A 15,659-nucleotide genomic window follows, 5' to 3' on the forward strand; every position below is an offset into this window, starting at 1 on the left:
TATTTTGTGCTTTCTTCATCTGTAGAAGATGGGCAGGGTGAGGGGTGACAGGAAAAGGACATTTTTGTCATAAGCTTCTAATTCTTGTTTTTATTTCTTAAGCTTAAAATATGGTCCAGTGATACATGTTGACTGTGATTTCTGATTATTGGAACACAGTTTTCTAAGTCTGTCTGTGTTCATCTTTATGTGTCTTTAAAAAAATAACAATTTAAAAGAAATCCTCACAAACAATAAAACAGATATTGAAGGGGAGTAGTGTGTCAGTCACAGTCAGTGTGGTGTCCCCTGGGACTTCTAGCAGAGCTGCTCCTTGTCTTTATAAATGAAGTGTTTAGTGCTTCAGTGTTTTACATAATGTTTTCTTGAATGATCTGAAAGAGGAAGCAGAAGGCACATTAGTTACATCTGCAGATGATACAGAGCCAGGAAGCCACAGCAACTGTAAGAATGGTGAGAAATTTAAATTGATCTGGGGAGCAGCAACGTGCAGGAATTACAAAACTGACAAAAAATTAAAATTTACCATTACAAATTTACAAAATCACCTTGGAAACATGATCCAAACTAAAGACACCTTGAGTGTCATATTAGCTCAGTAAAGTGTTAATGATGTTTTCTTTCACTCCTGCAAGAAAGGAGTGAAAGCAAGGTCTGTTTACCTTGATATCCCACCCAGTTAACTCTTTGTTATGGTATCCTGATCTTCAACCACTTCTACTGAATTTTCCTAGAATTGTTTGCAGTGTCACTACTGTGGTTTTGGTGATGAAGGACAAATAACTAGGGTGTTTCTTGGTTTAGTTGCAAGGAAAAACTAAGCAATATGTAGGAGAACTGAAATGGTCCATGCAGTGTCTGAGACACAGAAAACAGAACAATGAAATTTATTGTAAGAAAGTAGATAATAGTCAATTACTTTGCATAAAGACTGAATTAAAGACTAAAGACTGTCAGTGTAGGACTTGGACAGCGAGGAAGATGGACAACCAAATTCTCTGTGTGTCTGGTTTATTTATAATTACAATTGCTTTTGAAATGTCTGATTTTTGTTTGATGTGATTTTGGTTGGCAGTGGTATCAGGCTTTCAGCTGAAATCTGTTGCTACTCACTTAAACCCGTTTTTTAGGATTATGCATATTTTGTTCTTTTGTGCAGAGAAAACTGATTATTTGTCCCATTTAAACGTATTTGTTTAATACTTTGTCTCAGTTGATAATATTAAAGCATAAAACAAAAGTGATGTACTCTCCTTGCTATTTCCTTCAAAGTACAAGTAGGAGATTGCGTGGCTGTTTTATCTCTGCTACTGTGCCTGTCTATTTCTGTGGGCAGTATTCAAGTGTGCCATGAAGCCTTTATCCAAATAGTGTGGTGGTGGCTTGCAAGTGATGAAAAACAGTTTCCTTTATGCAAATGTCCACCTTTGTTAATGCTGTCAGACAGCAAGTGTGATTCAGGGAATACACGCCAATCTGTGGGTCACTGATAATGTAATCTAATTTTCAAAAATAAATTGAAAGCATCTTTTAATCCGCAGCCATCAGATGTATGTCAGCTAAAGACAACAACACGTTAGAGACAGCACATATGAGTTTGCAGGAAAGATATGTGGTTAATTGGAAATTAAACCTTTGGGTTTGTCACGTTTTCTAATAGGCTGACCTTACTGGAGAAGGTCATGATGGTGTCATGTGTTGTTGGCAGAGACTTCCACAGATAAAAGATCCAACTTGAAGGACTGTTACTTGTTTCAAACAATGCCTTTGAAATCTTTGTGTGCAGTTATGTTACCAGGCCCTTTTCAGCAAAACTTTGTGTTAGTGAAATTTGCTATTAAAAAGGTGTTAACAAACAATACACCTTTTTTTTTTTAATGATGTCTTTTTTTAGTTATTCTCCATGCCTTCCCAAGCAAAAAGACGTGAAAAAGGAATGAAATGGCATTTCTGATTTTAATAGGTGAGGAGCCACAACACAGGTTGAACTCTTCCCTATCATGTACTGCTTACATTTTTATGTACTTTAAGATGTTATTGCTCTGTATTCAAGTTGAAAATATGAGTAATAGTTCTATTCATAGGGAAATGCAATGCTTTTGTCAAATTTTATGTCAGTCTTTTTGATAATTACAAGATGCAAGAGAAGACCCCCTTCTCCTTCTACATACCCCTCACCAACTCGATGTTTCTTCCAGTGGAAGCCAAGTAATTTAAATACCTTTTTTCCCCCAAAGTTCTGCTTGTATTGTGATTTAGAGCTGGCCAAAATCTGGGTTGTGTCATCCAGCCCACCTCTGCATTTCTCAGGAGCTGCTCCCTCAGTTTTCTGCCAAGTCAGACAGTGGTGCTCCTGGGTGTGGCGAGGCTCAGAAAGCCCCATGAGTGTTGCGTAGGCTTTATCAGCTGCAGAAGTGTACCCTGAGGTAGCTCAGATTCCCCATCCTCTGCCCACTCCAGAGCACCAAAGCCAGGCCCTTCATTTCTGATTTGCTTTTCCTCAGATAACATGTGTGACCCTCTTCCAGCAGCCTCAATATCCTTCTCCCATTGCCCCAAACTGCCATGTTGGGTATTTGGGTATCTTCACCCAGCTTTGCACACTTATAGTTCAGCTGGTGCTGGTTTGTATGTATAGCTGAGCCGTAAAAAATCATAACAAAACCAACAGTTTTCTATTGTTTTTCCCAGACACAACAGAACAAATCTGTTCAGACCTCTTGTGTACCCTGAACAACATCCCTACTGCTGAAGAAATACAATAGTTCATTATAGATCCTGTCTTTTAATCTCACTGAATTAACAAGGCTACCTATTTAATTGAAGGACTCTTTTTATTGTTAAGAACTTGCTGTCTGAACCTTGGAGGTGACAACTTGCTGATTAGATCTTAGATATTATCTGTATAAACCACAGGATGCCAGGATATTTGGGGCTGGAAGTGACCTCTGGAGATCATCCAGTCCAACCCCCTTCCCAGGCATGATCACCTGGAGCAGGTGACACAAGAACTTGTTCAGATGGGTTTGGAATGTTTCCAGGCAGGGAGACTCCACACCCTCCCTGGGCAGCTGTTCTGGGCTCTGCCATGTCCATGGAAAGAAGTTCTGCCTCATGCTGAGGGGGCACTTGTTGTGTTTTCGTTTATGACCATTGCTCCTTATCCTGTCACTGGGCACCACTGAACAGAGTCTGGAACCGTCCTCTGACAGCCCTTGGGGATATTGGTGTGGATTGATGGGATCCCCTCTCAGTCTTCTTCTCTCCAGAGTTATCAGGCCCAGCTCTCACAGTCTCTGTTCATCAAGGAGATGCTCCAGACCCCTCATCACCTCTGCAAATAATTGGCATGTAGATTATTCCACATTTCTCAATTCTCTGTATGACAAAGTGACTGCTAAGTATTAAAATTTATTGGAGCAAAGTTTTGCGATCCTTCCTGTGCAGTTGGGATAACACACTCTGTCCTTGTGTCCTAGTTCAGACTTGGCTCTGTGAAGCTGCAGGAGGTCCCAAGTCCGGCCAAGGTGGTGAAGGAACTCATTGGTTACTGCCTGGACAGCCTGGGAAAACTGCAGGCCAAAAATGAGCACCTGCAGAGAGAAAATGAAAGGCTTTTCAGCAACTGGAGTGATGCAGAGAAGAGGTGAGTTTCACAAGGTGAACACAGGTTTTTATGCACTTGGAAGGTGTTTTGAGCTCAGTTGCCTCCAGCCCATGTAGTTGTAGATCTTCTTTGTCAAGGATACAACTAATATTACAAATTTGCAATTAAATTTGGTTTTAGCTTTATGAATTAAAAACAAACAAACATTTAATTTTTATTGAATCCTCTTCAGTTTCATTAGGAAGCCTTTTCCTTAATGTTATTTTTTTATAATTCTTAGCACTAGCAGTTTAAATTATTTACACTTTTGAGTGGGAAATAAGTTGCCATTGCTTCAATCTGTTTGCCTTGTGGAAGCAGCCAGAGTGTGGTATTATGGGAAAAAATGCCAATATTTTGCAGGAGATTTTTATAACTGCTGTTGCATTTATGATCTGAATTGTCTGTCACTCTATAGTGAAGGAATCTGCGCTCGTTTCAGCATAAAACTCTGAGCACAGAGAAGTCAAGAGATTTATCTTGTTTTTCTATAGCTTTACTTTAAAAAAAAAACCACATTTAGGAAGATTGATGAAAGAATGTAGCTAATTGGCATTAATTTACCTTGAAAAAGAGACTTATGGTTTAGTTTCCCTCTCATTAAAAAGAGTAACAATTTCTCCTGACAGTCTCCCTGACAGGCTTAGGGCCTCCCTAAGTAATGTTTTAGCGCTTAACAGTGTAATTGAACAATAGTGTATTGTATAACCAGTACTGTATTACATGCTGATATGTAAGAGGCATTAGTGCTTGTATCAATTTCCATGGTGGGGTGGCACTTTTACAGGGTAACCCCAAAGAATAGGCGGAAAAAAAAAAGAAAAAAAAAATCACAGTTGCCTGACAAACTTTGCTCTCAGAAGCTGTGAAAGCTGGTGGATTTCTTTGGTGTGTTTATAGTTTGAATAGATGAAACATGGTTTTTCAAAATGAACTCTGAAGGTTTTATGGTCACCAGTCTTTGGCCATGTCTAATAAATGGAGAAGAAAAATAATTTAAAAATAATTTTCACCCAAACAGCGGGATTTTTTTTTTAGTTTGGGTTTTTTCTTTGGTTTGGTAGAGTTGGGTTTTTTAAATTCTTTTTGCCACAGCCCAGTCTACTCTTTGCTCTTTTGGCTCCAAAAGCAGGACCCAGTTTCTCAGAGCTGAACAAAGCTCTGCCTGCCTTTGTTCAGCAGGCAGGATTTCAGGATTTACGTTCTGTATCACTTGTGTTGTTGAGTGGTAAAACATCAAATGTAAAGCACGTGATGTGGAGAATTGTGCTCTTACCTCGCCTGCAGCTCAAGCATATCAACTCCACAGCCTCAAGCCTTGCAGTTCCCTATGCTCAAAGTCTCTTTTCTCAGGATTTCATTAGAATTAAAACATAGCAGGCAGACTTCTGAGGGTTGGTTTTATTCTGGTTGACCATGGGGCACTGGATGGAGTAGTTCTATCATCCCATTTCCATTTCCCTGCTCCAATTTTCTTGACCATCACAGAGGTTTTGTGAGCAAGTGGGTGCCTGGGGATGAGTGTGTGTGCAAGCTTATCTCAGGAATAGATGAGTTAAAATATCAGAGCAAAACAGCTGTTGTTCATATTTCATACAGATGGTTCAAGGCCAGGTTGGACAGGGGTTAGAACAACCCTGTTATTAATTGTAATAATATGTAGCAAAATAATCCCTTGAACAATAACAATTAAATTTCTGATTTGGGCATGGTATGTATTTTTTTTTCAGATGTCTGAAATTGGTGTAGACAAGCCATATTCAAAATAACTCTTATTTATGTTGTGGTCAACTACAGTGACAGTATATTTAAACCACAAATAGCTTATAAAAATGCAAGCTAGGTACTTTGGTGCTTGAAACTGACTCTTCAGCATTAGCTCATCAGGATTCCATACCATTGCCAGTGTTGTGGGGAGCGTGACTCTGAAATGCAATGAAGCAGTGCCGTGAGATCCAGGAATTATTTTAGAGCCCTGAGAACAAGAGAGAATAGCAGAGATGTTGAATTCTTTTTTTCTTATTGTTGGATTGTGGGCAATACCACTAATAAATAAGTGCCAGTAAGTTACACAGTTCACGTTGACCTCTCTGAATTGTGTGGGATTGCTCTGCATTGAGGCAGCACTTAAAAGAACTTGGTTTTCTCAATTTATTATTTGTCATAGGGGTTGGTTTCAGTGGGCTGTGCAAACCTTTTGATGCCTGTCAACCTAGGTGCTTTTGGCACATTAAAAGCATTGTGCTCACACAGCAGAGAGATCTGAGGATGCACAAAATGGAAAGCACCAATCCAGCCATTAACCTCCATTTATTTTACCATGCTCAGAAGTTGTCTTTGAGATGAGCAGTTCCTCTCTTTGGCCTGGGGAGGTGGTATTTCAGGAAGACAAATCACACACAGGCAGCAGCATGTGGCGAATTGCAATTAAATTTTGTATTTGTAGTCTGTGAGGTATTGGAATGAAACCCAGACAGCTCTGCTTGGTGGTCACGTAATTCAGGTGATTCAGTGAATCCTAAAGGCTCCACAGAGCCACTCCACCTACATAATTAATGCATCCCTGTTCCCAAGTGGCAAAGGATTGTTGCTTTTTCACTGCTCTGTTTTTCAAGTACCAGATATGCCATATAATAGTACATTTCAAAGGCCCATAACTTGCAAACCTTGAGGAGAAAAGGCAACGTACTTGAGGAGAAAAGGCAACGCAGAATCTTGAGGAGAAAAGGCAACACAGAAAGAATCGTGTCTTGCAGAATATACCACCTAAGGAGTCTTTCTGCTGTGCCTTTTGCAACCGGACGTGCCTATCTCGTATTGGCCTTTTCAGCCACCAACGTGCTTGTAACAAACGTGGGTAGAGCCCTTCCCAAATCTTCGTTCGCGAAGCCCAGCCATGATGAACTTGTAAATACAGCATTACTGTAATACTGATTTATACTGATCGTATGCTGTGCCAAATTAATGTCATACCTGTGTCTGGTGAATGTGTTTGTATGTGCATAACTTTAAAAAGAGAAAAACAAAAAAAGGTGTTCCTGTAAATGAAAGCAATCATATAAGATTAACTGATGGCATACAACTAATAGGTTTTTGTGCACAAGGAAGGGTTAGTATTCTAATCTGTGCATACAGTCAGTATATATATTTCAAGATGCTAATTTTTTGCTCCAGAGACTGAAGAAATTATCTAGAATTACCATTGGTTCCTGTACTATACTACTTACAGTACAGGCAGCATCAGCTTTACTTCACTGGAAGTTTCCGTTTACGTGGATTTTCATCAGTGGATGTCTTTGCAGGATTCAAGGGCCTCACTGAAATTGTCTTTATATGGCACTTTTTTTGGCCAAATGAGCAAAATTTCTCAATGTAACTGTCTGAACCAACCCCAACTGCTCCAACACAAACTAGTGGCTTGGCAAAACAGAGGCACAGCAGTGATCACTTCTGCTGGTTTCTGTGGGAGAGGGGACTGTTCTATAGGATTTGATACAGACAGGATTAGCATATTTAGACAAAATGCTTTTTTTCACCCAATTTTTAGTTATACAGGCACAATTAGTGTTGAGCATGTCCAGGCTCTTCTGGGTCCTTTATTAGGGTTTATGATTCTTTGTGAGTTGCCTGTTTGTTCCCCACTAAACAGTTAACTTCCCTTTTGTAGGTGGAAAGTCTCCTGGTAGTTGATTAGTACATATGATCTTTCATTTAAGCATTACTGAACTGATCCATATGGTAATGATGTTCTGCTATTTGCATTTAAATTGGATGAATTATTTATCAACTATCAAGCATATCCCTTAAGCATTGCACAGTAGACTTAATATTTCATTAGATTTAATTTTTTTTTGCTACTGCCTTTCTTCTTACATCCTATATAGTTTTGATCTGTGAACAAATTGATTAGTATTTATGTAGGAAGTCTGTTGAAATACCTTACTTTATAAGTGAGTATTTTTTAAATCTGTTACATTTTTGGGTTTAATAACAAAATAAGCCTCCTAGGCTTTTCTTACCAGCCTTGCACAGATTGGTGAAAAGAATGTTTATAAGTTTGACTATTTGCTATATTTACCATGATCAGCAAGATTATCAAGATGTTTATTTGCTTGTTGTGTACACAGCTAAAAAAATGTTTGTGGTTCAACGCAAGGATTAAAAGGTTATAAAATATAGGAAACAAATATGGAATTGCATTTGCTACAAGTAATTTCTTGGGCTCATGTTTGCTTGTATTCCAGTTTTTCTTTGCTTATGAGATATTATACATCCATGTTCTTAATTTTATATTTCCGTTGTGGTTCATTTTATTGACATTGACCTATTCACAGGTACATATTAAACTTCTTAAAAAGCATGAAGAATATTTTACTCTGAAGATACTAATTAAGAGCTTTTAAACATTTTTATTTTTGGGGATTTTTTCCCCCCCTCTTCATATATATTTCACATCAGACTGTGTAGTCCAAATTTGAGACCTGTCAAGCTAATCATATATATTTATAATCTCATTGTGTGTATCCTGCCAAGGTATACCAACTATGGTGATTCAGTAGTGAAAACAAAGAACACTTGCCTATTTAAATTTTAGTTGGAGCTGTGCAGGAACCAATAAAAAAAAAAAGGCATGAAGAGAAATGTTCACATTTGGAAACTTTCCCCTTTTGGTAGCAAAGTTCATTTCACTTTTCTGAGGGGGGAAAAAGAAAAGCTGCTGTTTCAGACACAAGGTGCTGGACTGGTACTGCATGGTTCGGAATGGAGATTCCTGTAAGAGGAAGTCTGACCTCACTACAGAATTTTGTTCCAGGAAGCAGCAAATTATTTTAAGAAAAATTAGCACAATAGTTAATTTTACATTGCAGGCTGGAAAAATGTGTGGAGGCTAAAGAGAAGCTGGAGGCAGATCTTTATAACCGGTTTATTCTGGTGCTGAATGAGAAGAAGGCAAAGATAAGAAACTTACAGAGGTTGCTGAATGAAGCCAAAGAATCTGCAGCAGATGCCAAGTGTACCAGGTATTCCTTAAATTTCTTGGCTTTCTTGGTATCTTACCTGGTGCATATTTTAGTTTAGTTTAGTTTGCATTCCTTTGGCCCTAACAGGGAGTGACAGTTCTTCCTGTCTGAGAGTTGGGTTATCCATAACAATGCTGTTAGTAGTGGGAGAGGAGGATTCTTCCTGGCACCCCTGCAAATAGCAGCATATTGCTCTGGGTGCTGTAACTAAACATCCAGTGAATCTGTCCTGTTTTATGTGGGGCTGCAGCTGATTTTCCATTCATAGTGTGTCCCTGCCATTTCATTAGGTGGTAATTTTCATATACATTCTCTCTGAATTATTTGATTCCTTTGGGAAACAAAAATACCTAATTTTTTTCAATTTTTTATTGTTTTCTAGGGACGGTATAACTACTACTCAAATGGTTATAAAGAGAGAAAATGACTATGATACCAGCACTGATGAGGAAAGTGAAAGTTTAACACAGGCCTCTTTACCATCAGGTAAGACAGAAAGTATTGTCTTTGTGTGATATCACAAACAGGCTTTATGTGAATAAACCTTAAGAAAGGTAAAATACTACCTGACAGATTGCTCTGTGACAAGCCAACCTGCAAGCCTTAAAAATACCTCTTTTGAAGCAGAGGATAATACTGCCATTTTCAAATTAGAGAGAGGAGGTTTAAAAGCATATTGCGCAAGTGAAGGCACTGTCACTTCTTCCAAAATGACAAATTGCACACTTTGCAAAACTAATGACAGTCTTAACAGTACCTGAACCATCAACAGTTCCATTGGAAATTCTGGGAATCATGATGTGTGCACAATGATTGATAAAGTGTAAAATGTAGTTCCTGACAGTTTCAATACTGTTTAAAAAGATGGAAAGAGAGGAGGTTTAACAGCTATAAAAAGAGCTGTGTATGTAAATGGAATAGAAATGTATTTATAGCAGAATTATCTTTAATTTGTCAGTGAATTTTTGGTCTTGTGAAGATGCTCGTGAAACTTAATTTGACAAATCTTTCCAGGACTAGAATCTTGTAAAGTGTGTGGGATACAGCGATGGCCCATTCTACAATACCAGATACCATGAATCAGAATTTTGGCAAGTTTTTGACAAACTAATAGGAATATACAGGACAAATAAGTTTCAAAACTGCATTGATAGTTGCTATATGGTTATATGTGTGTGTATGTATGTATGTGTGTGTATATATATATATATTTCTGTGGGTTCTCTCACTGGAGCTTTTTATTTCCACTGTAGGTAAAGGTAATCAAGACAACACTGTGTTTTTGTAAACCACCAGTTTTCTGTGCATACCTGGGAACCAGGAGTGTCTAAAACCCTGATACCAGTGATAAACAGCTTTGTCACTCCTATGAGCCTGTTTGTTGAGGGCTTTCTGGGGTAATATCAATTAAGCAGAGCTTTCAGGCAAATGGAGAAAATTGAAATAATGGAAAGACATCATTTATTGTTATTCTGTGCTTTTCAGAAATTTTTGCTTTCAAATGTTGGTTGGTCATTTCAGATGACAAGGTGAGAAATACTTTGTTTTGTGAAAAGGCAAGGAAAAGTGGAAGATGTTGAGTCTTTTTCTAGATTCAGGGGGACTTAACTAGTTCAGTGAATGAGTTTTTGATATACATGCATTTAAAAATGAAAACAGCCCCCACTGCCCTACTCAGCCAATTGTGGACTGATCAGTGTAATAGGAAAATATAGCAACTGTGTTTTAATTTGCGTTGTAAACAAAAATGTGTTTTCTTTTGCCTTCTCTTGTCCTGACTGTAGAGCTCTTCCAGCAGCAAAATTTGCAAATAATATGAAAACTGTAAACTTAATCCTTTGGGTAACTCAATAAAAGTTTTTCAAGGTAATGGCATTGTTGCACCTGCACAATGAGCATCACTTAGGTGGAGTGATGCTCCCCCTGTGTGCACAACTTTCTCTTTCAATGAACAATAGAAAAACACAGATATGTGCTGAGTATCTGAAGTCTGGCGTAGGATTTTCAGATGCAAAAAGAAGTCTGAGGCAGACCGTGTCTCCATGGAGAAAACAGTGATTCAGGGATGAGTGGAATGAGTGGATAAATGAAGCTTATAGATACATGAAACATTAAGGACTGTAAGACATAAAAGATAATACAGATTATATTTGTTTTTTTTTCTGATTACCTTAGTTTTCCTATCTCTTAGTCAAACATGAAATTGCTTTTCCTTTTGGACTTGGAGTTTCATTGTGTGGAATGCAGGAGTCAGTAAGAATTAAAAGATCTTTGAGTTCATTTTAGTAGATACTGGTGAAACCCACAATCAAGAGAGGAGATCATAATTAAATAAATTCTTTGGAGGGAAGTGAAGACAGGTGGGTATATGCCCATATATGCATAGTAAGAGTGCATTTCCACATGTGCACATCCAAAAAATTCACTGAGAATTAAAAAAGCAGTGGTGTTCAGCAGGTGATTTAGTTTGTGTTTAGAGGTGAACACTAGGGGTAGTTCCATCATAACCGTAGTTCTGTTCTGTCAGCTAAGGAGGATGTGAAACAGAAGCTGTGAAACACAGACGTTGTAAAATCAGTCACCTACTCAGGATACGCTGAACTACAGAGTTTAAAACTCTGAAGATTTTGCTTAACCATCAATAATTGTTTTCCTTCCTTAATTTTTGGGGCACTGAAGGCATTCCAGTAGTTTTGGAAAAAAAACTACAGATACTACAAGAAAATTAAATGGCATTTTTTTATAATAAAAATTAAATTATTAGTCTGATGTAGATCTGATCCAAAGATTGGAACAGGACCCAAGGAAGAAAAATATTAAGAAAAAGTATAAGAATGATTAATCGCAATCTTTGTAAAGGGGCAGAAACTAGAGCCTGAAAACTGGGACTTATTTCATCTGTGATGAGATTCCCAGCTGTCTGGTCAACTAGTGAACTAGTTGAATGACTTGCATAAGATATCGTGTTACACAATGTTTTATTCAAGAAATTAGAACATGGAAATTAACATAACATGAGATAAATACATTTTCAGATGAGCCTGTCTGTTTGTCTTAAAATACAGATGGAGAGTTATCAGTCCTGGTATCTTTGGAGTGTGAAATTAAGGGTGATTTATTTAAACCAGTTTGCATTTTGTGATACACCAACTATGAGCAAAACGAACTAACACAGTGTAATGCCATGATTTTCAGTCCTTTTACAATTCACTTGGGAAAACCAACAATATCTCCAGCTGGGCTTAGTGTAGCTCCTTCTGCCACCTAAAGCTGGGATTATCTCCAGGGACTGCCATCACCTTCCCCAGGTGGGGACTCACCAAGAGCTCCTTGATGCAGTGCTATGTCAATTTTGGACATCTAGGTTTGAAGAAAAATATACATGTTACCAAGATAGGGACAATAATGTTGTGATAAGAGTAGAAGCTTCATCCTTACAGTAGCAGATAAAGTGTAACCTAAAAATTTACCTAAAATTTTAGGGTTTTTGGCATTTACAGTACTATTTGTAGGTGATTTAGGGTTTGCTTTTTGACAGCAGTTTCTGCTTCATAGCTTAAAGCCAAGATCAACTGAAACATGGCAGTTTTTGTCTCTAATCTACACAGAGATGTAGTTAATGCTTTGTATTGTAAAAGAAAAAACTAAAATTGAATTAGTAAGTATATTAAAGCACTCAGAAAAACAGCTCTGATGTGTATGAGAAGTAAAACTTTTAGAAACAGTATTACATTTATAAATAACACTGTATGCCATTCTACACAACAGCTTTGCCCATTGAGCCATGAGCATAGGGTGAAATTTATATGAAATATTGGTTAGGATTGTGAATGTGAGATTGAAAAAGACACACGATCCCAGCTTTCACTGCAGTTTAATAAATTCTTATGCAGCAGCTACAGATGATGTGTCAGATCCTTGTAAATGCCTGTGAGCTCCTGTTTGAGAGAGGAAGGAGAAGATGAAGGAAATCCTTCTACTGTTCTTCATGAATGGGGTGTTAGGAATGTTTCTTGGGAGCAGTGGGAAGTTGCTTTTGGTTTGGATTGTTATTGTTTTGGTCCAGGGTTGGTATGATTCTGTCTGAGTCACCAAAAACAGGTAGTAGTTGTTTTTTTCCCTACTGGGACATGAACAAATTTTCACCAACTGGAGCAGGCTTGGAAATGTCACAGAGGTGTTGAGTGGAATGAGACTGTTGCCTTTTTCATGTGCTGTTGCCAACTGGACCTGTTTTTATTTAAAGGGCTAAAAAAAATGGCTAAAAGTGGCCATTACTATGTTTCTCTTAGTCCACAAGAGTGACTGGGTGACTTAGCATGATGCCACCACACTGGTGCAAGATGTTTCTGTCATTTTAAAATGTAGAAACATGCACTCTTTAAGTAATTAATTTAATTTAACTAAGTAATTAAAGTATTCTTTAAGTATTCTTGTTTAAGGACAATCCAGAACGTAACCCAGCTGCCACTGATTCCTTTTTCTTCTCCTCTGTGCTGGATTTTATTGCTGCTGAGTCCTCCCAGAGATCCTAAAATGACAATAAGATTATCAGACTAATAAAATATTATTTGATATTGTGGTTGGCACTCATGTCTTTGCCCTGCAAATTAGACCCTCTTATTAGCTGAAAAATACTTTAGTGATCCACATCAGAAAGTTTTTTAAACAGGAATAAGGATTGGATAAACTTTTCTGCTTCCTTCCCAGCAGCTGGAAAGGTAGGTGGAGGGAAAAAGTTTCTCTCTTCACAGTGTTTGGAAAGTGACCAGAAAAGAGAATATTATTCCTCTTCTCAAGTATGTGATGAAGCTGCAGGGAAACATTTAAATACTGCAATCTGTAATAGATGTGTGAAGAATAAAGTAGCAGATGGGAGATAAGCAATGGAAGGAATTATTTTACAATGTATTATTCTTATTTCCAGTTATAATGCTACTGTATGTAGCTGCCTGTAGGCAAAACAAGGCTACCGGGCACCCATTTATACTCAGCTTGCATCCTCTCTATTTTAGTTTCTCTTGTCCCTGAGTCCCTTAGATGTATTTCACATTATAATTGGTGGAAGTTAGTGCTCCTTGGGGTAAGGAATAACCTCATGATCTAGCCTGTTGGATTAAGTAAATTTTATGATCTGTGTTTCTTGCCATGTGTATGGAAATATTCCGTATTAAGTGAGTCCTCAGACACTCAGTGCTCATACTTTTCTGCATGTTTGATGGTGAGGACAGATTCAGAAGTCGCTCTAATAAACTCACTGTTGTGCCCACAATAAATAAGAGGAAGCACCTTTCCACTTTCCACTGCTTCACTATGCAAATGTTCTCATCCCCTTCACTCAGATTCCTGCCTTGGGGATTGCATGTTGTGCCTTCAGGGGTCTGTGGCTTCTTAAGTTTAATTAGCTCTCTTGTGTAGTCCAATCCACCGATGGCCTGATGCTGCTGGTTAATAAGCTTTGATCACAGTTAATAATAATAATAAAAAAGCCTGTTGTAACAGCACCTAATTGTGCTGTACAGTAAAGTTACATCTGTGAGGGCTTATCTTTAAAAGTCTGTTTTTAAGAAGTTTTAGTATTTAGCCATTTAATTTACTTCAGTCCTAAATTATTTCTTTTTCTTTGTCAAGCTATAATTGGAAATGGTTCTTCACAAGGAATAATATCATTTTCCTTTCCCTTGAAGCTGTACGTACCTTTTTTCCTGCAACTTAACATTGATCCCCCCCCCAACCCATGATTTGATGCCTGTAAAATATTTGTGGTTGCCAAGCTGCTTTCCCTCTGTGTTGTACCAGGTGCCATGGTCAAAATACATAGACAGTGCAAATACCAATATGTTCCATGTCCCTTTAAAAATCCTAATGTGAATATTGCACTGAGGGATTTATAAAGTACTACTTTCACATTTTACTATGAAAATTATCAAGACTGTTTATACCTCTGCACAGACCTTCTTACTGTCCATGCTTTTGAGAGGGTGGGGAGTTAATTAGAGCAGAGCTGGACATAAATTCTGTGAGTAAAGACACTTCGCACTGAGCAGATATTTGTTTCCTTTGGAAATAAAACCGTGTAACTTGACCATCTTCACGAGAGCACTAATTTGGTGAGACTCTTTGTTTTCTCTTCTTCCTGGACCTATTTGGACACCTGTTGGTTGAGAACGTTAACTCATCAGTTGTGAAACTGCAGCACTGGTGGTGCTGGAGCAGGGCCACTGACAGCCCTGCTCCGTTCCCTTCCCCCACCCCGCAATAAACAGTTAAAGAGCAACTACTTATCAGGTGAGGAGGAAACCTCTGCCAGCCATCAACAACCTGCGTGGGGTAATCCACATTCCAGTGCTTTTGTTTGTCCTTGGGCTTTTAAGTCTGTTCAGTATCCAGCATAATGGCCCTTTTAGGGTCTCTTGTCATCAAAGGAAATAGCAATAATTATTATTCTTATACCAAAATATGCTTCAATACTTGTATTATGGATCATAGAAGTTACTGAATTCAGTGCACAATGCGATGCAAACCTGCCAGTGAAACCTCTCTGTCACACAACTTCATAATGAACTTTATCGTTCCACTAGACCAGGTTCTTCCAACCTGGCGTTGGACACTTCCAAAGATGGGGCAGCCACAGCTTCTCTGGACAACCTGTGCCAGTGCCTTACCACCCTCACAGGAGGAACTCCTTCCTAATATCCAATCTAACCCTGCCCTCTGTCAGTGTGAAGCCATTCCCCCTTGTTGTACCACTTCAGGCCCTTGTAAATAGCCTCTCTCCACCTTTCTTATGGGCTCCCTTCAGGCACTGGAAGGCCACAATTAGGTCACCCCAAACTCTTCCCTTCTCCAGGCTGAACAATCCCAATTCTCTCACCATCAAAAATATTTAGGTATACTTCATGATATACTGAAAACAAAATAATTCACATTCAAGTAACACAGCTCATTTGTGTTTCCTTCCCTCTGGAAAATATGGCTGTAGCTTAAAGAGT

At 38.3% G+C, this 15,659-nt stretch overlaps 1 protein-coding gene across 1 annotated transcript in view; it reads left to right on the top strand.

The window, feature by feature from the left end:
- The window catches only part of XRCC4 (X-ray repair cross complementing 4), a 139,510-nt gene that overhangs the window by 49,846 nt on the left and 74,005 nt on the right, over window positions 1–15,659 (top strand). Inside the window, exons 5-7 of the mRNA XM_027634610.1 lie at window positions 3,480–3,646; window positions 8,515–8,667; window positions 9,050–9,153. Coding sequence (XP_027490411.1) covers window positions 3,480–3,646; window positions 8,515–8,667; window positions 9,050–9,153 — 424 coding nt within the window. The remainder of the gene's footprint in view (window positions 1–3,479; window positions 3,647–8,514; window positions 8,668–9,049; window positions 9,154–15,659) is intronic.

Source organism: Corapipo altera, unplaced genomic scaffold (assembly GCF_003945725.1).
Source record: "Corapipo altera isolate COAL_440 unplaced genomic scaffold, ASM394572v1 61411, whole genome shotgun sequence".
NCBI classification, from domain to species: Eukaryota; Metazoa; Chordata; class Aves; order Passeriformes; family Pipridae; genus Corapipo; species Corapipo altera.